Source organism: Rhipicephalus sanguineus, chromosome 6, assembly GCF_013339695.2.
Source record: "Rhipicephalus sanguineus isolate Rsan-2018 chromosome 6, BIME_Rsan_1.4, whole genome shotgun sequence".
NCBI lineage: Eukaryota > Metazoa > Arthropoda > Arachnida > Ixodida > Ixodidae > Rhipicephalus > Rhipicephalus sanguineus.
In genome coordinates, this window is record NC_051181.1 from 46,030,946 (window position 1) to 46,053,518 (window position 22,573).

The following is a 22,573-nucleotide window of genomic DNA, read 5'->3' on the forward strand; positions in this document are numbered from 1 at the left end:
AGATATATCGAACGGCGCGTGAGCTGGTAGCTGCGCTTCGACACTCGCTGCACGCGGCACCGCCGACACCCGAAATGCTCGCAAAACGTGAGGGCGAGAGGGCTCGGACTGTACTCCTGTTGGGCGCGTTCTCCAACTTGAGGAACGGCTTTTTTTCCTTCTTTTTTTCTCTCTCTGTCTTTCTTATGTTTTCTCTGCGTTACCCTCGGCTCGGAGAGCAGGAACAAAGGAGCCAGCGGCCTCCTCTTTTCGCCTTTTCTTGCTTTCTTTTTTTGTTGCTGTCTTGTGAGTTTTGATTAGCCAACCACAGCCCGCGTCTTTTGTAATTGCTCAGCCAAGCAGAGCTCACGCTTTTCGTACATCGCTGCTGCCCTCGCAGGTAGCTGGGTAGCCCGGACAGCCATCACCGCCATCACGACTGATTGCGAGCGCTTTGTTGGCGGAGTCCACTTCCGCGAGTTTTCACATACCACTGCATTCCTCTTTTGCGTGTGTGCAGTGCAGAGACGCTGCGGACTGCTTGAATTTTCGACTTCTCGTGTAGCAATGGCCAGCGTCGAGAAGTGCAAGAACCTTGACTTTACGACGAGGTTGAAAGCCATACAGCGTGTTGAGGCGGGCGAAAAAAGTTCGACGGTGGCAGACAACATCGGGATACCATGGAGCACTACGAGCACCTTGTTGAAGAACAAGGCGAATATCAAGGCAAAGGCGGCGGAGCAGCGAACGTCGGTAGCCTGTCGTGTGCGCGTTCCTGCCCACGGGAAAGTACAAAAGGCACTCTATGCCTGGTTCCCTCTTCCCGGCTGCCGTTCCACCTGAAGTGTCTGCGGACGATTTCGTGGAAGCAGACTGCAATGTTCAGGCTGTTGCGAGCCTCGCTGACGAGGACATTGTAGCTGCGGTCGCAGGGACCCAGGATGCCCAGGCCAACAGCTCAAGTGACGAGGAAGATCGTCTGGACGAGGCGACGGCTACACACACGTACTCCGCTACTGAAGTGGCGGCAGCACTCGGCTTGATTAGCCGTTGTTGTGGCGACATGGAAGGAACCGGGCTGTTGCACCTGGACAGCCTTGATAAGATCGAGGCCAGCGAAGACGAAAAAGCAGGCCAAGATGAGCTATTTTTTTTCCACGCAAATAAAACATTCTGTTGCATGATGTGTGCGGAATTAGTTGTCAATCCTTGAATACACCGATTGTAGGTGATTGTCTGCCACTGGTAAGGTCTCAGGGCCTGTATTTCTTTTATAGCGAATTTTTCATATGTTGACCTAATTCACGATCCCCTTCGAGTTCGATATATCCGTGTTCGACTGTAGACAGACAGACGGACGGACGGACGAACAGACAGACAGACAGATAGATACGCTCGAAGTCGCAGAAGTTTGCTAAGGAATGCTTCGCATTTAATACCCAAAGAAGTGGACAGGGAAGCGCCTTTTGTCGTAACTCAATTGGTAGAGCATTCGACGTGCAATTCGAAGGTTGTGGGTTCAGATTCCACCGACAGAAATGGTGATTTTTCATCCACTTTCAATTTACGTCACAATTATTACACTACATTGAAAGACAACAATTAATGCCCCCTGTGTTTTTCCTGGCCTGATTGCCTGTTGCATTTACTTGGTTGTACTTGAAATAGAAACGAGCTCCTCGAAAAATTCCCCTTCTTTCATTCAGAAACAACAAGGTGGCACAGCAATTTCTGCACATGTCAGGTTTCGACTGTTTTAACACCTGAAGGCTCATAACCATTCACAAGCATGGAGCACTGCCTGAGACACTGTACCATAACCTGACATTTCTAGTGTTCAAACACATGGTGATGCTGAAACAACACCGTGATTTACAGAGCCACTACCATGTAGCCTCCAGCAAAATACCCCCAAACACTTCTGTGCACATATAAGTGCACGAATGTGCTGAATTCACACACTGTATTCAATGAAAATTCTCGAAAACACTGCTCTAAAGCTCAGGTTCCCCTGTGCCAAACGTATAGCAATGAAGCACTCACCTTGAGGGCCTTCTTCATTTTGCGTTCAGGTTTCACTGGCTTTTTCTGCATTACCAGCTTGTGTTTGTTGCTGGCCATGTGCTGCAAGGAAACACAATAGAACCCTGAAGCTAATATGCAGGTTCTTGTTCATTTACCTTAAGCAATAACTTTCCTTAGCGTAATCACAAAAATTAGGCCAATTCATTCGCCTTTGTTAGCATTCATTCGCATTTTCTGGACGTACAAATGATTGCCAGCTCAAACCAATCATCTTGAAGGTGCATGAAAAGTTCAACCTGTAATTTTTCTGGCATTAGAATGGCGATGCAAAAACATTAAACCATCATAACATGGTAATCACTCTAAACCATCGTCAACAAGTGCTGTATTAAATCCTTCACTCTGATGATCAGAGCGCTTTAAATTCACTACGGTAGTTGCTTTTACAAATCACTATATTCACTGCTCAGAAACGGATGTATGTAGTATTGCGACACCATGGCAATGTGCTCATGGATTGAAACGCAACATCAATACTTTTAGTCATAATACCTGGTATGGCAAATGCTCGAAACAACTGCATCACGTCACTACGAATCTGGCTTACAAAGGTAACACTGGCTTTGATGTTAGTGTACGAGTTGAATTCATGCCGATATGACACAAACTGAGGACGCTAGAAACGAAAGTATGTTCGTCACTTAGGCCTAAATTGTCCAATTTTCATCCATAGGCACTGTATACTGTTACTTCGCAAGCGCAGCCACAATGAAACCCGCGTAGCACGCACGTTAATTTTTTTTACAAACAACGCCATTGCACCTAGCCATGTCATTACATGATGGCAGCGAGTTTTGTTTGGTGTCAAGCCTGACATTTCGAGAAACGTTTTAGCGTCACATCAACGAGTCTTTTCAAGACTTTGTGCTTGCAAAAGTAGTCCTTTCATGTGGCGGGCATATGTCGTAGAGTTTTCGCGTCGAAAATATGCATGTCTGTATTTTCACAGTGGCATTGCAAGCTGGGTAGGTTAATGTTAGTTCACTACAAACAGAAAAGACGTACACCCCATTGCTCAAGTAGTTGCGCTCTTCTTCGTTTTGAATCGCATCTCAAGTTGTTCCTTTTTGAAACGAAAGATTTAGACTAAAGCCACATGTGCACTGAACAACGGGTGTATAAGGTACTTGTAAATTTTCATACAGTAGATTCTCAGTAAACATAAATCTCTTGAACAAAATAGCTGCTTAAATGAAACAATTGCCTCCAATAAGATTCGGTTTTATACTCGAATCCTGCACCCCTTTTTATCTCTGTAAATGGATCTTGTTAAACAGAACACATTTTCGTGGTCTCTTCAGTTTCGATTAACGAGAGTCTACTGTAAAAAGAAACAGAGCTATCTTAGAGAAAATGAATATCTCTCTCTTTATTATCTTGCGTAGTGTTTGTGCCAGATTGTATCACACTACTGTGCCAAGAAAACAAAGTTAGGGCCCATCACCCCCCCCCCCCCAGTGCTGCAGTGTAAAGGAATGATTCCGATAACTCTTTTTCCGCTGGTCCTCTAAAAGATGTATACGACCTTTTCTACTTGCACAGTGTTCCATTTACATTTTTCTTTTTTTATTTGCACTTTGCAATCAATGTGAGCCAGACAAATTGAAATACTGTGTTCCACCGACAAACAGAAAGGAGGTGTTAGGCAACGCAGCATATAGCCACGCAACTACGAACAATACTGTTGGCACAAAACGAGAGCTCACCGCATTATACTGCTCCATGGAGGTGAGCTCTACTGAGCAGCATTTGCACTTCAACTTGTCACCTTGCACTGCATATCAGAGAGAAGTGAGAGGAGTGTTAATTTATTTCTTGACCACATGAGTGCAGAGCTGTCGATCCGTGAACTTTGAGACTTTGAGGCTCATTAAAATTGTGCGCATGCTAGAATACCAGAATAAAGGAGGAGTACAACACACATCTAAAAGAAAACAAGTTACACATCCCAAGTGTAGACTTCAACCCTTTACGGTTCGCTGTCGGGCACTGCTCGACAAATTCTGTTGTGATTGATTCGCCCATGCCTTTTCTCATTGCACTGTGCGTCATCTCTAAATAAATAAGCAAACTTTTTTTACTTGACCTTTCATTCCTTTAGCTTTGAAACTGGAATGGAACAGAGGTGGGTAATGGTTTAGGACCGTAAAGCGCTAATACAGCAGAACCCCGCTAATATGTTTTTCGGGAGACCACATAAAAAATACGCAGGAGCTGGGAAATGCAAGAGGCGAGAAATGGTAAAAAATTTTAAATGCGAGTTGTAGTGAAATGCACAAAATTTTGTGTGCGATTTTTCATGAAAAAAAAAAAAAATCGTACAGTGTTCGCTGGTGCCTTATTTTTTTTTGCGGCTCATCATCACAAGGCAAGCAACCACAGTGAAGAGGATTGGGCTAGTTGGTATGAATTACTGATTTGAGACTGACCTCTTTGTGTTAATTGGACACCTGCAGTGCCATGTGGCTCTAGCCATGATCACTTGAGCGTACATTTCCTCTATATACACACATGTACAAGGGGGGATGGAAAGAGACGCAAAAAGCGCGGCGCACTGTTTTCATCACACTCTGACTTGGTCACAATAAAAGGATCCTAGAATGGTTCTTGATAGTATCATTGATGACTCTAGTGGCTTTTTATTACCATCCAGGCTGCAACCACTGGAAAAGAAATGCGAAACTGCAGAGAATGCAGATGCTGCACTGCTTGTGTTTCTTTCCATCCCCATGGTACATTTCCTCAAATACTACATGTAAATTTGTTCTTAGCATACATTTCTATTTTCACAAAGCGATTAATTTTATGTAATGCTCGATGAGACTAAAATCATCGGACAACCACAATTGGTAGTGTTTCCACAGCTTTTGAAGAGGCGACCTCTGTGACGTCAACATGACATCACAGAGATTATGCTACAGTCAACGTCCTATTTTTTGGACTCCCTAGGGACCACAAGATCGTCCGAAAAATCGGGCAGTCCGAAAAAACAAATTCATGCTTTTTTATTTCGCTCAAGCGGTCAAATCGCCACAGCCACGTCCGAAATAGCTTTAATGCCTCCCGGTAGAATTATCAGGCACTTTGGTGCGCGCCCAGGCTCTCACAAATACATTCGGTACCTGCCGCGAACCCCGCTTAACTTTAATAAAAAGAAAGAAAAGGCCCTGCAGTGGGTACACTGAACCCTCCTTACCTCAAACTTCGATGTCTCGAAATATTGGCTAAGACTAAATTTGTTTCAGGTCACTGTGAGATTGTACACATATATTTCACTTCTTAAGCTTGAAAAGTACTTGCACTGGATTCCAGATATCCTGAAAATCTCAACAGCTAAAGCCCCTTGGAAAATTCATTGCCCAAATTTCAAAGCTGAAATGGCGTCAAAAATTGAGAAAATGGAGTTAAGTGTAGAAACCCGTGCGTGACGTGGCGGAACTTGCAGAGCGAGTCATCAGACAAAAAGAGAGGGCAAGTGACGGTGGCAAGCCAGATGCCACTAAGCCGCAATCTCCGCTTATCTTTTCTCCTTCCTTTCTGTATCACACCGCTTCTGCAGCTCTCTTAGCCATTTCAAAGTGATTTCAAGCAGAAGAGGTCTTTCTTCCTCCCCTAACTAGGGATGTGGTCTGTTGAGCATCGACCTAGAGCAAAACAATCGGTGCTTTTGAGCAGGTGTGATACATCTGTGCTCTAACGAGGGAAGCATACGAGCCAGCAACATTTCAGTGAGAGTGTGTTTTCACAAGAATGCTCGCTTTGTGCTTGCTGCGTAAACAATCGGAGTGCAGCTTGATAAGGACACCCCCTTTTGCAATGACGTAAAAACTGAGATCCCTGCTTGTTAAGAACACTCGTTTCATGCTCTTGCGATGCTGAGGCCTATGTTGCATATAACAGGCAGGCGTGACAGTGACGATGGCACGATGTTGGCACGATGTTGCCCGTAAGTAGTAAGATGTCCACCATCTTGCACACGCTAAGTGTTGCTACTTTTACTGACAGCATTTCAGGTCTATGCAAAGCTAATGGGCTTCAGTTTCATGATTTCACTTATATCCAAACTTTCTTTCCAATTCTTAGTTTCTAGTTAACAAGCTTTTATCGTACTTTAGGCAAAATTTACTGAGGGATTGCATGTATTTTGTTCATAGTGGCGGCACATGTAAGAAAATGCAAATTTGTAGTTGCCTGTTACTGCGCACTACTGCTCCACGCGCAGTTATGCCGCATTTCCGGCACGTACATATACTCGTTCTCCCCTCCTCCTTTCCCTCCTCTCCCTCACCCTCGTACCAGTAAAGCTTTCACTGTACATGAATGAGTAAAGAAAGCCTGGCAGGTAACTAGGTACTTGGGACAGACTGGCCTAATTAAGCACCACTACACGATCTAATAATAATAATAATTGCTAGGGTTGAACATCCCAAAACCAAGATATGATTATGAGGGACGCTGTGTTGGCGGGCTCGGTAAATTTTGACCACCTGGGGTTCCTTAACGTGCAGCTAAATCTAAGTACACGGGCCTCAAACTGTATGATCTAACCTAAAGCTGACAAGCAAATGCACTACTAACACCGAGTGCCTTCGAGGGTGGTTGTGTCGTCGCTCGTCAGCTCTAAGGTGGTGATGGGCACGTTGAACTTGAAGCAGACTTGCTTGTGACGTGCCCCGTTCAGGTGCTCGGCCAGCTGCTTGGCACTGTTGGTGAACACATTGCATACCTTGCAGTGGACCACCTTACGGCCTGACAGACCGGGTGGCAGGTCACCATCACGGCCACCTGCAAGGAGCCACCACGCACCATGCACGACAAGCGCACTGCTAGTACAGCATAGACCGCTTATAACGTAAGTCGCCGGAGTCGCGAATATCCGCACTATAAGCGGTACCGCACTATAACCAAAACAACATTTTGAAAGGTTGCATGTGCGCAAAACATGACCAACAGGCAGGCGCGCGATTATGACTATCGAGGCATGCAACTGGGACGTAAGTTGGCATCCGCTTACATTTGAAAATGCTGAACGGTTAGCTTTCGCGGACCTGCGGTGCCGACACAACGAACGCGGAAAAAATGTGCCGTAAGGGGAAGTCGCCGTGGTAACACACTGCGTGCGCGCAATGTTGAAAAAGGTAGCGACCACGAACCACCACTCGAGTGTTTCACACGCCTGCGTTTTCGTTACAGATGTAAGTCACCCCTTCTAAATGCAACAACTACAAAATGTTTCATTGACTTGGCACCAAACCGCAACTTCTGTAATCCGTGGCCGCCGACATGGCAGCTAGCGCTTGTTAGGCCTAGCGTACGCGTTGCAACTTCGCATGCCGTCGCGAGAAGCTTGCCCTAGACAACAGAGAGATCGGGAGTAGAAGGGATCGCACTCGTGAGATAAACCGAGGGCATCACACGTGAAACGAACTTTCGTTTCGCGATCGGGAGAACAGCCGCGGCAACTATCCTGAAAAGTATTCCAAGCTTGTAAGTACGCCTGTTGGTGGCAAAGGCGAAAGCTCAATCGCGTCTCAAAGCATTGTTACTTGCGGGGGAATCGAGGTCGCACGCGCAATATCTGCACTCTACGACGAAGCAACTATTTTTCCGACGGAGACAAACAGCAGTAACGCGCTCTTGATGCGGACGCGGGCGCCCGTTCGTAGTGGAGCGTGCATGCCAAGCGGCCGAAGGGGGCAAAGGCTCCTTCGTCGGCCACGCGACCGCTCCCCCTCCTCACACCACGCACCCGCGCCGGGCTGCTGCCCCCCACCGCCATCCCTTTTTTTTTTCTCCCCCCACTCCTTGTTCGTTCGTTCCGCGTCCCCTCCTCCTTCGTAACGCCGTCGCCGATCTGTCCCCCGCCGGCGCATCTGCGCTGAGAAGTGCGCTCGCTCCCTCGCATCTCTGAGAATGTTCCGGCAGCCGCATTATAACCGGTCTTTCATCTCGAGGGACTGCACAATAAGCGGTATGCGTATACATGGAGTTCTATGGGAGGGTAAATGGGAGTCAGAAAAAACCGCATTACAGCCGGTACTGCACTGTAAGCGGTTACGTTATAAGTGGTCTGAGCTGTATACTACTCTTCTTTTTTTCCCAGGAAGTCAGGAGTATACAGTCAAGAGAAGTGACAGGCAAACTGAAACAACAAAACAGCACATATCACTGCATTTGAATTGAGTACTGACACATATCTTCAAAGTTGTACAAACTATACCACATACCTCTTGCACCTAGAACGATAAAATTTACAAGTATGAATGTGTAGACGTAGCGGGCATTGCGTTTACGTGGCACAGTTACGTAAACACAAGGAAATCCAGATTTATGACAGGAACTTGTATTGCATCAGAAGGGTTGCAAGATGAAAGGTGGCAGCGACTGCCGACTCTACTGGGTTCAGCCAAGGTCAGTGTTTTGCTAAACTGCTACCAGAGGTGTTGGCTGCAACCATTCGGTGTGAACGTGAGAAACACGAGCAGAGTTCACAGTATTTCTGTCTCATCATTCAGTGCACTGCCTTGTTGGTGCTGCTACAAATGTATGAAAAAACATTTTATTCCGATAGTGAAGTTATTTACAGAAAACCAGATGCGAATGTGTCTAGTGCGCTTCCGCTCTGTGTCCCCGTAATATAAAAGTACTGTTGTGCAAGTAAGTTGAGTCATGACAAAAGATGCTCATTTTTCTTTATAATAGTGTGATATATACTATTTGAACTATTCATTTGAAATTACTGGACCAAATCACTATTTGCTTTGAATTCACTTCGACCCTTGAATTTACTATTTGCCCGTCTACAATATTTTCGTGTGAAAGAAGTACACAGCCAAAGTTACTACAGTCAGGAGGAACTCGGGCAGCGTCATGCCCTCCTTGGAGGTGGATGCACATAAGACTAAACCAATGGGCGTACACTAGGCTGATGTCATAAGCAGGATGGTCAGTGAGCCGGCCTTCAGAGAACATGTAGTACATCAACAGGACTATTTCTTCAGTCATGGAAGCAATCGGCCATTGCCCTTCGATCATCTGGCCAGGGCCTTCCCAAGTTGTACCCGACTATAGACCAACCTGATCAGAGTGTGTTCGTGTTTCATTACTGGAATCTATAATCCGAAGACAGTGAGGCACTATATTCCGAAAGAAGGACAGATGGTATGGTAGAGAAATGATGATTTAAAAATTGCGACAGTGCCTTAGTGGATGTGTTGTGAGATACAATAGGTTTGCCCGGCATTAGCACGGTAGTACACCTATGGAAAACTTGTGAATTTTCAGATGAGGGCGCACGGCACACAGCTTATGCACATGGTCCAGGTAGAGGCTGCTTCACAAAAACAATATCAATTTACAGGAGTGCTACTGTACTGTTAACATAAATTCCACAGTACTGGTGACTAGGTACCAAAAAGAACAGTTTAACCCTTTAGCTTGATTTGACATTGATTTACAGTGCTAATTTAAAATAGCAGGTGTTGATGTGCTGCAACAGGAACGTAATCATGCAAGCGTGGTTTATCTGCCCACCTCGGTACTGGGGTGCCTCGCTGAAGGCCTTGTCGGCCGTCTGTAAGACTGCGCGCTTGCGATGCTCGAAGCTCTGGATGTGGACCGAGTACTGGCCCAATGTGAAGAACTTGCAGTCGCACAGCTTGCATTCGTACTCGCGCTGCATTAGAGGGGAGGCCAATGCATTGAAGGCTGATGTGGGGCAAGAGCCATCAACAAACTACTGACACAACTATGCACATAAAGCCACGTGACAGTCTACTTCTAGAATGATGCAAAAACGCAGCTGAAAACCCATCAGTACGTAAACAGAGAGCAAGATGAAAACACGATAATATGGAACTATAAGTGTGAATGCTAAAGGGAATAACCTAAAGATGAGACAGTAAATTGACCACAGCATAAGCTTTCTGTGGCGCCTTTTTGGTGCCAGCTTTGCTTCTTGGTACACTTGCAACAGCGGCATTGAGTGCTCTGCACTGTATGAAGAATCGAAGTCATATGTCACCATCAGTGATGTCTTATGAGCAGTCCAGCACATGCGGCTCCACCGACTAGCCATGAAAATTACAAGTGCCTCTGACAAAGACGTATGCATTTAAGCTTTCAGTCTCTCTTGAAGCGCAGTTCCCCATAAAAAACAAGGGCGAGCAATGATCTGCTTCAAATACCAACTGATTTTTTTTTTCGTTATCTGACGGTTGCAGGTTCGGTCCCTGCCAGCGGCAAGTTGTCTTTTCATCCATTTTACTTTCTTCACATCTATACCGTAACTACAACAACACACTTAAAACAGTACAATTAACATCCCCTGTAGCTTCCTTGGCTTCATTATCTGCTGGTTTTCATGAAGGTTGCGTCAAACGAAGAAACGAGTCCTTAATATTCCCTTCTTTCGTTCAGGTGCCTCCTTTGTAATTCACAGACATGACTGCTACTGAGTGATCCATGCACCACGCTTGTTTGTTTACAATGCCTAAACATGGTGAGGGGCCTTTTAATTATCGTTAATTTTAAGATGCCAAACTATCACGCAGCACAACTCATTCATCACCTTACTTGGACAATTAACAAAATGAGCACTATGAGCGACAACCATCTGCTGTCCTCCCTATGTCTTAAAGGGACACTAAAGGCAAATATTAAGTCTACGTTGATTGTTGAAATAGCGGTCCAGAAACCTCGTAGCGCTGCTTTTGTGCCAAGGAAGTGCTTATTTTGAAATAAAATCACGTTTTTAGTGGTCCACATCGCGTTAGCGCGCTTCAAATCTCCCGCCTGAAAATACGACTCTCATACGTCACAGCTGCCGTGCCCAACGTTGCCCGCTTTTACTGCGCGGCCGCCGACACTAGTAGCAGCCCAGCGGAAGTAGCGGGACCCACAGCAACAACGGCGCTGCGGCAAAGACTTGCTCGGATGGGCACATTCAAAGCCGTCACCAAGTTGCGGTTGGTCTCGTAATCCTCAGTACGAAAGTGCAGCGAGCACACACGCAGAGGCTTTGACTGTTTAGCACACTGGCGCAATGGCATGACACTAAGCCACTTCGAGCGTAAGGGTTCATTCTGCGGCACCCAGTGAAAAGACACACCGGTTTCCTTGCTGCAGCGCTGGCGCTGTGCACCATTCGGGCATCCAGCAATATCACACGCATGCGGCATTTTGTCGAACTTCCTGTCAGAGCGACTTTCACGAGCGCGCAAAACACGCACGGCAGTACGCGATCCCGAAACTACCACTGAGACGGGCGAGGCACAGCTCGGCGAAAACGGAACCTTTGAACCACGCGCGCCGTTCCCCATGGCAATGCGACGGAGGTTTTGTTTTCCATGAATCAAGCGGAAACGAACAAACAGCATTTTATTACGTATTTTGATGCTCGGAATGTTCTTTTTTTACTGCTGCTAGTTTGATTACTAGTGATTTATTGTAGGCCGACTTACCTACGTCATCGGGATCACTTCGAAAATGTCCCACTCGTGGCGCTCATCATGTGATACATTTAGCTTAATTTCACGGTAAGTAGGGCACTGCTGTTTATAATATTGCCGTTTTAGAAGTTGTCTTACATTGGGCTTTCACTCTGACATAAATTGTTATTTGCCTTTAGTGTCCCTTTAAAGATGCATTGTTACTGTACCCACAAAAAATATTCCTCTAATTTAGATTTCATTGCAAAACCATCTATTTCGGGTAGTACTACTTCCCCCCTACTATTCTTTTATATTCGATTCATTCCGAACTCAATCTCAAGTGATGAATGCAGCCCGCAAATTTTACATTAAAGGGACCCTACAACACTTTTCCAAGTAACCATCGAATGGCTTCGTTAAAGGAGTCTATTGCCTCACGAATGGACTGCCACAAAAATTTTTAGAATCCGTCAAGTGCGAGCTGAGTTCGAGATTTGTCGCATGCTGTAACTGCTTTCTCTCTTCCCAACGAGCACACTGGAAGCTAAGCAAGGAGGGATGTCACGGGTGAAAAAAGTCACGTCACGCGTGCGTCATGACCTTTTGCACTTTTTTTTTTCTTTGAACGCGCGGCTTACTTTCATTTCAGTGTGATCACAAGCGAGCGCATGGCCTCCTGCTGCATTCACGGTAACTATGCAGCTCACGATGCTGAAATCAGCCAATGGCCATAAGTTTGAGCATATAGCACAGTAATTTGGGTATATGACAACATTTGTGGAAAGAAGAGGGAACAATTTCTAGCTGACTTTGAGAATTCTGAATTCCAGGCCGCGCACTGCGCTATAATGATTGGCTCGCGTGTTCTCAGGAGACTTGACTACAGATTGGCAGCGTTTTCTCACCATACTGAAAAAGTGTTGCAGGGTCCCTTTAATACACTGGACCACAACATGAACGACAGTTTCTCCCCAAGCAGAACTTACCCCTTTCTCATCGTCTTTGAACCTTGGCTTTTTGGGCTTGCTCGGACCATCCTTTTCGTGACTTGGGCTTTCATCAGCTTCACGTTTGGAGCTCTTGCTGCTCTTGTGGTTGGAGTTCTCGCCATCGTCTGACAGCTCTGCACCCCATGGCAAAGAGGTTTAATATCTCACAGGCAAGCCAACATGCCGTAGCCACTTTTAACGTGCTGTGACATATCAGATGTGCCAAGTGAGTAAGTATTGTTTCACTCATTCTAGAGGAGTGTTAAAAAATGCAGATTAAGGAAGGCTTAGCAGACAGCTTAGTTGAAACTGAAGCTGCATTTTCTTTTCTACTTCTTGTCATTCGCCTCATCGCTGCAAACTCACTTGTTGACCCAGGACTTGACTTACTGAAACAAGCTTTTTCAGAGACACGAAATTACAATGCACTCGTGTAGTTAAATCCTTTATCTTAAAATGCACTTACAAATGGCACAGTGGTGAAGAAAGAGTTATTGGATGAGAAAGAATGCCTCCTGAACTCACCGTACGCGTCTGCCACGCAGCCGACACCTCAACATTAGTCAGCAGTGAGGACAAAGGATTAAAAAAATGAGTCAGATTGAGCAACTCAATGATAAGGCTGGGGTGTCATTGTGGAAAGGTGTCAGATTAACTTTGGTTGCCTAAGATATGGTGTGGAGAGATGATACACATATATTTTTCTAAATATACCTGTACAGATGATCTGCGCTGAGTGCTTGATGGTGTTTTGCCTTCATAAGCCACACCGCTACGTCATCGCTCTGACAGTACTCAGTTTAATTTTGACCACCGATGGTTCTATAATACGCACTTTCACCTACCCATGAAAATAATATTAGAGGAACAAGTCTACGTAGCTGAAAAGGTTGTTTTAGGAAGCATTACTAAAGCTCAGAGAATAAGCAATCGCACTTTGGATTACCTCCATCAGTGCTGCTTCCTGAAAAGTTTCTAGACCTTTGAACGAGTAAGCATTTGTATGTTGAATCAACAAGAAAACTGTGTACCTGTCCCTCTACCATGCAAGATGAATCACTGTAAAGTAAGTATAAAGCAAGAACAATTTTCTTGGCAGTGCTGGGTTTAAAATCTAGGGTTCCTTGCTCAGACGTCGAGTGTTTTATCCACTGCGCTAAAAAACCATGCTTGCAGACCGTGAACATATCTGAACCATATGAATGCGATGTATCGGCGATACAAAACGAGCGTAGAAGTAGAATGCTTACAGTGAAGGCTTTGTTGAAATATTTCGTGATGGCAGAATAAAAATCCACTCTAGAACAGCACTTAAAGCCGACACGGAGCATCCTACGCGAGGGAAATTACGACTTCGCGAAAATTTAATCCTAAACACGCGTTTTGGTCATCGCAGGACATGCCTTCCGTTAGGCCGTTCCATGTGCTGACGGGCGACGCTAGCGTTGTCCTGTATTCCTTCTTCTCGTCCACGTCTTTTTCGCTAGTAAACATGTCCTATTACATCGGTGAAAGACGCCATGCTGACACCACCCGACAACGTTCCAAGCAATGCTGCAACAATAGAGTTTCCTACAATTAAACTCCATGCTTACACATCAATTAGACAATTCCCAAAAGGAGATTCTGCGTAGTTTGTATGCAGCAGGTAATTAACAATATTATGTTGAAAACAGACAAAGATTGCTTTTTTTTCAGAATGTCGTCCCAACTATACGGTAAGCGGCTGTGCGTCGGCAGACGATCTGGAAAAACGCGTGCCACACTGTGTATGCATCGCAGCTGCCCATGTGCTGGCGTTGCGCACATCTGAACCGGAAGTAACTGGCATGGCAATAAGAGAAAAAATGGAACAGACAATGTGCAGAGGCACGACCTGTGGTGATGTAACTTATGGGTAGCACTGGTCGAACTCCTCGGTGAAGTTTCCACCATGCTCATCGTAACAAAAGGAGAAAGTGCTCGTCCGATGTGATAACTCTGCTTATACTCGACAGATTCTAAAACTATTGCCGCAGGAGAATCTTAAGGCAAAAGAGTTCACCAGGAAGTTAATTATATGACAACTTAAAAAGGTGCTGCAGGGCCCTTTCTTGCATGTTTTCAAGTAGTTTTGTGCACACCCTTGCCTGCATGTGTGTGTTCAGAGGTGACACAGTGATGTGCATTTGTGTTTTCGCATATATATTCCATACAATTAGTATAGCTTTAACTTTCACGCGCAACAAGCCACTGCAAAATTGAGGCTGCAGTTACTGAGAAAAACTATTTCTCCCTTCACAGGCACTTAGGCAATAGTTTCTCAATAAGCCTTTCCCGCACCTTTTTGATCATTCGTTTAAAAACCTCCGTGTGAATATAACAATGAAATGAAGTCTTCCTTTTACCAAGTTCTGACTTATCCTGGGCAAACGTGAAAAATTTTCACGAAATCATGACGGTTTTCGTAGCGCTCGTAGGTGGGGTGGTGCAGGTGCAAACTGACATGACATCAGCTGAGATAGTGTCCCAAGCTTGCAAGCCAGGCTTGGAATTAAGGCACTCCAGTTTGGCACGGACTTGCACGGTCCATAAACTTGTGCTATGGGCTGTATCAACCCTCTGTATATAACATAGCCATGACAAAAGCCTGTATGCTTTGGCTCCTTGACTTTTTTAATACAGACGGCACAGTTGCTTGCATGTGATAATGCATGCGCCTGTTGCGAGAGTATGCGCATTTATATAGCTTAACCTCCACCAGAGCTGGTGCTTAAAGGGGTCATGAAGCACCCCTTGGGCTGATTGAAAAAACACATTCTGCGGAAAGTTGACACGACTATGAACTGCTCTGCCAAATATTGCAGTCGTGCGCGCCGCGTAATGGCCGCAAGCGGAGCGCGAAGTTGCCGTTTCCCCAGGCACCCTCTTTTCAAACAGAAGCCGGTTCTCACTCTCGTCGGTGGGCGGGGCGTCGGTCCGCTGTACGTCGCAAGAGACATAGCATGCTTATTGGCCGATAGCCGACGTAAATCGAGAGCGGCGTTCGGATCAGATGCGCTTCTTGCCGCGGGGTGCCGCCACTTGCCGGCGCCGCACTCCTCAGTACACGGCAGCCGCACTCGCGCAAGCGAATCACAGCGGGAGAGCGATCGCGTTTCATGACGCGCGCTGGCGTAACTTCTTTCCCCCATGCCATCCCTCCCTGTCTAGCTTCCAGTGCGCTCGTCGGCACGAGAAAAGAGAGAAAGCGCTGGGAGCGTGCGCCAAACCCCCGTAACTCCGCTGATTCTTGACGGATTCGAGAAATTTTTGCGGCAATCGATTCTGAAGGCAGTACACTCCGATACTGAGGCCATTAGATCATTACTTGGAAAAGTGGTTCATGACCCCTTTAACGTAAACCTGTTCCCCAGGAGGCAGTGCTATTCATTTTATTAGTTAATTAAAAATGCCAGAGGCGCCCAGGAAAGCACTGCATATGGGGATGTGTACAGAAGTTGGAAGTGAAGAAAGCTTATGAAATAAAAAGCAATAGATTTAAACTTGGGGAGAAGAAGCCCGAAGAATAACGAAGAGCAAAAGACAAGCAAAACAACAGTAATAAAACGGTGTTACAGGCATGAAATACAACCAAGCAAGCAGACAATTTTACAGGTGAATAACTGTAGCAGTTACGCTGAGGAAAAAAAGTTGTTACCGGTGTCAAGGTTAGCTAGTCTTACATGCCATGATACGAGACAAAAAATATATACTATGAAATGCAATTAATACAAGTCAGGAGACAAGTTGCAACATGTAATAGCGTTATAAAAAGATGCCGTTACGCAACATCGCATGGGTGTAATGAGGAAATAAATGCGTGCCTAAGAGACGCTGAGAAGTGTTCTAGGGTCGGTCACGAAAACATTGCATTGCAAAGGCCACTCCACATTCATATGGCTCGTGAAACAGTCGAGGTGTGAAATGAGAGCGTACCACCAGGGACACGACCGTGAAACCGAGATTGTTACATAGCCTTCTTCACGCAGAAGGAGGGACTCCAATACACAAAGGCGGGCCGCTGTGTGACAAAGGTTACAGAAAACTATACAATGTGTCAATATGTAGGTGTGCCGCGTAGAGATGAAGCCGAAAAACGTTTTGTAAGCGAGTGCGCAGCCCGCGACAAGAAACCAGCAGCAACTCACCTTCCTTGACCATCTTTAAAAGACAACGGCTCAAAAATAAAACACTCGACAGGCAGTCTGTGCTTCAGGGCACAAACTGGAAGGACCGACCGCTCAGACGGTGAGGAAACACGCACGGCCGCGAAACGAGCGCCCAACACAACCACGCGCGGAACCCCTCCAAAGGAAAGCTCCGAATGTTATGAACAATGCTGTACAAAAAAAGAACGCGGACGTAAAGTACGAATTGTCTTGCGTCTCCACTAACGTCTGGGAACGAGCAAATGCCTATGAATATTAAACCATTACGCCGAAACTCCACACAAATTCACTTTCTCCAAAGAAAACCTCCGGAGGACTTGATTTGGCTAGGTTGTGGCTCTCATTCGGCTATGATGCTTTTTCCAAGTTAAGTCGAGGGTGAAACAAAGCCAAGACAAGCCAGGACAATTTGGACGCAGCGCAAATGTTTTGAAAGCTCGGTGCTTGATACTTTTGGAACACGTACGTTTTGGAGCTCTGGGCCTCCTTTGGGACGTTCAGATTGTCGTTTCAGAGGACCCGTGCGCGCGTTTGTTTCCTGGATAACTTGATTTCTTAAGAAGCGCCGGTGCGGGTGCGCGCGCGGCAACTTTGATCGCTTTGGCAGCTACAACTGCGAGGCAAAAGAAACGGCAATCGCCAGCTGGGATCGTGTCCGTGAAATAGCGCGCCGAAATTTCGTCGAAAAAAGCTCGAAAAAGCTGGAGTCGCAATGTCACTAATGCCTCGGTGATTGCGAAGCCCAAATAAGAGCATGTCTGACGGCGGAGGCAAGCGGTCGTTGCGCCTGGACTTTGTAGACTGCCAGGCGCACGCATCGACCAGCCAAGGCGCGGCGCCGCTCGTTGATCCCAGCAGGGTCCCGAAAAGCTCACGCGATCCGCACCGCGGTCTATACCCGCGGCCCAGCCGGCGTGAGAAAAAAGAATCGGCCGGGAGTCGATTCGCTTCCACTGATGCGTCCAAGATGCCGACGTTCCAGAAGGCCAGTTCGCTGCTGAAAAGCAGCGCGCCTTCGGTGTACGATTCCTACGATGGTGCACGACCCCTGATGGTCGAGCGGCAGCCTGCCAAAAAAAAGTCTAGTTCCCCGACAACTCCGGTCAACAAGATCACCAGTTACTTCGAAGCCACACGCAGAACAAAGCGGCAACGTTCGCCTTCGCCGAGTGCGGCATCTCAGTGTGACGCCGAGGAGAGCCGAGCATCGTGCCACTCCAAAGATCGGCTGCAACGTATGTGTTCAGACTTGTGTGTGGGGTTATACAGAAGGAGGTCCCTTAGTGTGAACACTGCCTTTCAGATGCACTGCGACGTTCCCCAATGTTGGAGCCGGATTGCGGTGGCGCTTGCATTTAAAGTTGCAGCATTGGCTGCAGTAACCTCAAAAGCAAAGATCAAATAGACGGAATTGAAAACATCAAAGCAAGGCACTTCATTAAGGGAACAGCCCTAAATATATTGTAATCCTCAAAACAACAGATAATACAGCTATGTAATCATGACCAAAGTTGCCATTTCAGTTTGACATTGTGGAAGAATACCTGTCTTTTCCATCTAGCTTTTGACAGTTGTAGTAACCTAACAAGTCTGGTTGTGTGTGTACTTTTCAAATTTCCTATTGTAAAACATCAAAATGTGGTTTTCTTAATTGAGAAAATTTTCAGCAGCGAAACCTTCTGACAAATGCAGTGAAATATTGTTGATATGACCTTCACGAATGCCACAAAATCAGAGGTATCGTTCGGAAACTGTATTGCACAAAGCAAGCTCCAAAAAGTTCAACACATCCTGTTGGGAGTGCCACACACATCCCTCATCATGTGCCTATAAATTGAATCAATCCAAGTTAAGACTCTCAAACACAGAAAACAGGCTTGATGCACCAAACATGTAGCAATGGTGTTCACTTTTCAAGTTCACTCTGTGCTGTTCACTGGTATGCAGTGTTGTTCGGTTCTCACTGTCATCGTCTCCTTCATCATGCCCATCCAGTTGATGCTAACCAGTGGTGTGGCGGTGTCTTTCTCCTGGCGACGACTTTTCTGTGCTGCTGCTGCAGAATCTGCATGGCTGCCGGAGTATGACATGTCATTGGGATGTCATTTAACCTGGTACACTTTATTTGTAGCTACGAGTTTTATAAGTAGCTGTAAAAGCCCACCACTGTAGTCATATTTTCCATTTTCAAGTGAAATAGTGTTGCATAAACTGTACGAAATTTCACTCCTCCTATAAGACGCTGGCTGGTGGAAAAAAAGGAAGAATATTTGAGCTTTCATGGACCCCTTCAGCGGCAGTGTGTACAATTGTACACATCAGCTACGGAGGCATGTCACGCACCGTGTGTTTCTTCAAATGGCTTCAGTCGCAGCGTACACATCTGTGCAGGCTTCCTGAATGGACAACTAGCAGTCATTTAACTTCATTGTTCTGTGTATTGCTGCAGAGCATCACTTTGGTACAGACACTACCATATTTGACGATCGTTCGATGTGCCACGTTCCGGGACCAACGTCAAGAGTATTATTTTTCTTTGCTTGAACCGAATACAACCAAAAAACAGACTGGGCGTGCATATGAGACCTAATATTTGGTTCTTCTAATGCAAGAATTCAAGCTGACTGATTGCAGAATAATTAGATACTTAATTACATGCTAATTAACATTAATTGCTGAAAGTCACACTAAACAACACATTCCTTCATTTTCTTTCTTGGAATGTAATATTGAGTGCCTTGAAATTATGCTATGAAAACTTGATTCATTTGCAGGCAGTGCGTCATAATTCGCGCCTGAAGGGGATAATGAAATGTCACTCCTTTTTGATTGCTTGCCTAGAAGATATGTCGGCGCGTTATAACACATTTGGCTGTGTTTTGCTTCACGTGCAGCTGTGTCGGAACAGCCGGACTGGCATTCAGACAGCAGCTCGGACTCTGTGGTGATCACGGACGTGTTTGGCCTTGTTCCGCCAGCGGCTACTAATCAAGATGATGAGCAGGATCCATTCGCACGATTGCCAAACGAACTTCTTGAACAAGTTCTGGCCCGTGTAGGCATGCAAGACCTATTGCTCACCTGCAACCGCGTGTGCAAACGCTGGCACAGCGTCATCCATAATCCTCACGTGAGTGACTTCACTGGCTTTGTTGTGTCAGCACTTACTCATTTTAGTTATACATCAGAAATGCCTTGCAGGTCTCAAGAGGGACTTCAGTTATAAAAAATTCGGTTTTGTGTTTTGCTTGTTTTTTTTTTTACACCAAAACCACAATGTGATTAGGAGGCACACCACAATGGTAGATTCCAGATTAATGTTGACCACCTGGCACTTTTTAAAGGGACCGACAACTGATTTTTCTTGACCCGGTTTTTTACGGCGTTATAGAAAGCTCACCCTTCGTAGTGTTCATAGCTGCAGCGGTTCATCCCAAAAGCGCGTGGTTATTTTATAAGCAGTATTTTTCAGTCTCAAAAGCCTCTAAAGTGGACGAAGGCGTCCTCCAGCAACGCTGTGAAGCGATAGCGATGCCGATAGTCCTCCTCGCATTATGCTCAAGGCTTTGCTTTCACAGGAGTCGGTGAAACTATGGTGAACCACCTTAATATTGACATTTTCGACCGTTTTGGAATATAAAAAGCAGGTAGAATAAGTTTTCCGAACGCTTGTCGTCACAAGAGATCTCTTTACCACCTCGCGAGCTAGGCGCTCGTGGCCTCCGTGATCGGTTCCGGCAACGTGTCGCCGGAGGTAATCTCGGAAGCCGCAAGGCACTCTTCGTACTTTCCCAACACGTGGGCAGGTGCCGCTAGGCCCTCAGCTAACAACGTTCATGCTGCCGCTCATGAGCATCGGGTCATACGTCAAGCAAAGGCGGTGCCACTGTTCTGCTCAGTGCAAATGAAAGCATATCTGCACATTTTACTTTAGAAAAGATTATAATAAAAAGTGCACTGTTTTTCAACGCTAATACACAGACAATTAATAGCATATACCAGTAAAAGGTCATGTGATAGGTACATTTGCACGTTCACTTTTTTGCCGCCAGACGCACCAAAAGTAATTTTGAGTGAAGGAATAAAAATGTAAATCAGCGTTTAATGAGAAAAACAGGATTCGCTTTAGACAATGCAATAGACAGTCCTTCTATTAGTGGGGTTATTGCAATTTATGTTCTGAGCGGTTGTCGGTCCCTTTAACGTGCTGCTCTGCAGCTCAATCCAAGTAAATGGTGTTCTTGCATTTTGCCCTTGTCAAATTGCGGCCGCCATGACTGGATGTCAAACTCGCACCCTCTAGCTTGGCACTGAGGTGGACAGCATTGGCCCAGCATGCTTCAACATTATATATATATATATAAAACATACTACGCTGGCAAAGATAGCAGATATGTAGCAGTATGAATTGTAGTAAATCACGCTCATTCTGTGAGGCATGACTTTCTGAAAAAAGTAGGGGTGTGCGAATATTCGAAATTTCGAATCTTTTTCGAATAGTGTTTGCTATTCGATTCGATTCGCACGGGAATTTTACTATTCGAACTATCCGAACTTCCCAAAAACAAATACGGTCAACGTCCGATTGAAAGTGACCCCTTCAGATTTTCAATATGCTTCACCTCATTACACTCTCGTATTGCAGCAAAGCTGCCTTTCAAGCTCCGTTGCGGTCGAACTTAGCCAAGAGACAGTCAACGTCCGATTAAAAGTGGTCCCTAGATTTTCAATATGCTTCACCTCATCACACCCCGGTATTGCGGCAAAGCTGCCTTTCAAGCTCCGTTACGGTCGAACTTAGCCAAGACACAACGTCGGATTGGAAGTAGTCCCTAGATTTTCGTTATGCTTCACCTCATCACACCCCGGTATTGCGGCAAAGCTGCCTTTCAAGCTCCGTTACGGTCGAACTTAGCCAAGAGACGGTCAACGTCCGATTGGAAGTGGTTCCTAGATTTTCAATATGCTCCACCTCATCACACCCCGGTATTGCGGCAAAGCTGCCTTTCAAGCTCCGCTGCGGCCGCAGATGTATTAACTCAAGAAAATGCTGGTTCCAACATGGAGATGAAAGATGTGGCAGAGGTGGGGGCTCAATTAATGCTGTTTTGGACCTGAAATTTGGGCAGGAAGTCCGAAAAATTAGACGCCGAAGCTTCTTAGCATCCAAAATTTCATTTTCTTATATATCAACGTCTACGAGGCAGATTTGGAACTCCGGACTTGAAGGGAGCACACCCTTGTCCGCCACATCAGTTGGGCTTCCACAGAAGTTGAAAGAGGAGGAGAGGCTGAGAAAATTACATCTTTCCCTATCACGTGTAAAGTGTTGTCGGCAACACTTTGGTTGCACCAAATCATGTACATAAATACAATTTGGCCTCTACATTGCCTCATTCTTGATAAGACAACTATGAAACACCACCCCGCCAGCGCTTCATCAACCTAGCAAAAAGAAACACATTCATGTTGCTATCTGATGAGAACATACTTAGGAATTCTCTGCAACTTTTTTCTGTAATTTCACTTCGAAGTATTCGAAAAATGTTTGAGAAATATTCGAAAATTATTCGAAAATTATTCGATTCGATCGCACTCAATCTTTATTATTTGAAGTCGCTTCGCACCCAAAATTTTGCTATTCGCACAGCTCTAGAAAAAAGTAAACCACAAAAACGTACAATATTGTAGTTCTTCACAGTGATACTAATGCACAGCCTGTGGTCGGATACCAGGTACGAAGTCCAGAGAGGCCCCGCCCAGACGATCGAAGCGTGGCATCCGATCCATGGCTAAAGAAATAGTCCCGTTCCTGCATGTGGCAATGTTCTCTGAATGTGGGGGTCTTCCTTCTTAATAGTAGAACCCCGCTGTTACGTTCCTCACTGCTGCGTTTTCC

At 45.7% G+C, this 22,573-nt stretch overlaps 2 protein-coding genes across 2 annotated transcripts in view; one reads left to right on the forward strand and one right to left on the reverse strand.

The window, feature by feature from the left end:
* Positions 1-16,986, reverse strand: part of LOC119395747 (uncharacterized) — a 38,293-nt gene extending 21,307 nt beyond the window's left edge. The window contains exons 1-6 of the mRNA XM_037662751.2: positions 16,654-16,986; positions 12,482-12,618; positions 9,598-9,739; positions 6,643-6,849; positions 3,771-3,838; positions 2,023-2,103 (exon numbers count right to left, since the gene is read on the reverse strand). Of these exons, the coding sequence (XP_037518679.1) occupies positions 2,023-2,103; positions 3,771-3,838; positions 6,643-6,849; positions 9,598-9,739; positions 12,482-12,618; positions 16,654-16,666 (648 nt within the window). The 5' untranslated portion in view covers positions 16,667-16,986. The remainder of the gene's footprint in view (positions 1-2,022; positions 2,104-3,770; positions 3,839-6,642; positions 6,850-9,597; positions 9,740-12,481; positions 12,619-16,653) is intronic.
* Positions 16,987-17,106: 120 nt separating this feature from the next.
* LOC119395748 (F-box DNA helicase 1) overlaps positions 17,107-22,573 on the forward strand; it is a 98,620-nt gene continuing 93,153 nt past the window's right edge. Inside the window, exons 1-2 of the mRNA XM_037662752.2 lie at positions 17,107-17,909; positions 19,569-19,804. Coding sequence (XP_037518680.1) covers positions 17,429-17,909; positions 19,569-19,804 — 717 coding nt within the window. The 5' untranslated portion in view covers positions 17,107-17,428. The remainder of the gene's footprint in view (positions 17,910-19,568; positions 19,805-22,573) is intronic.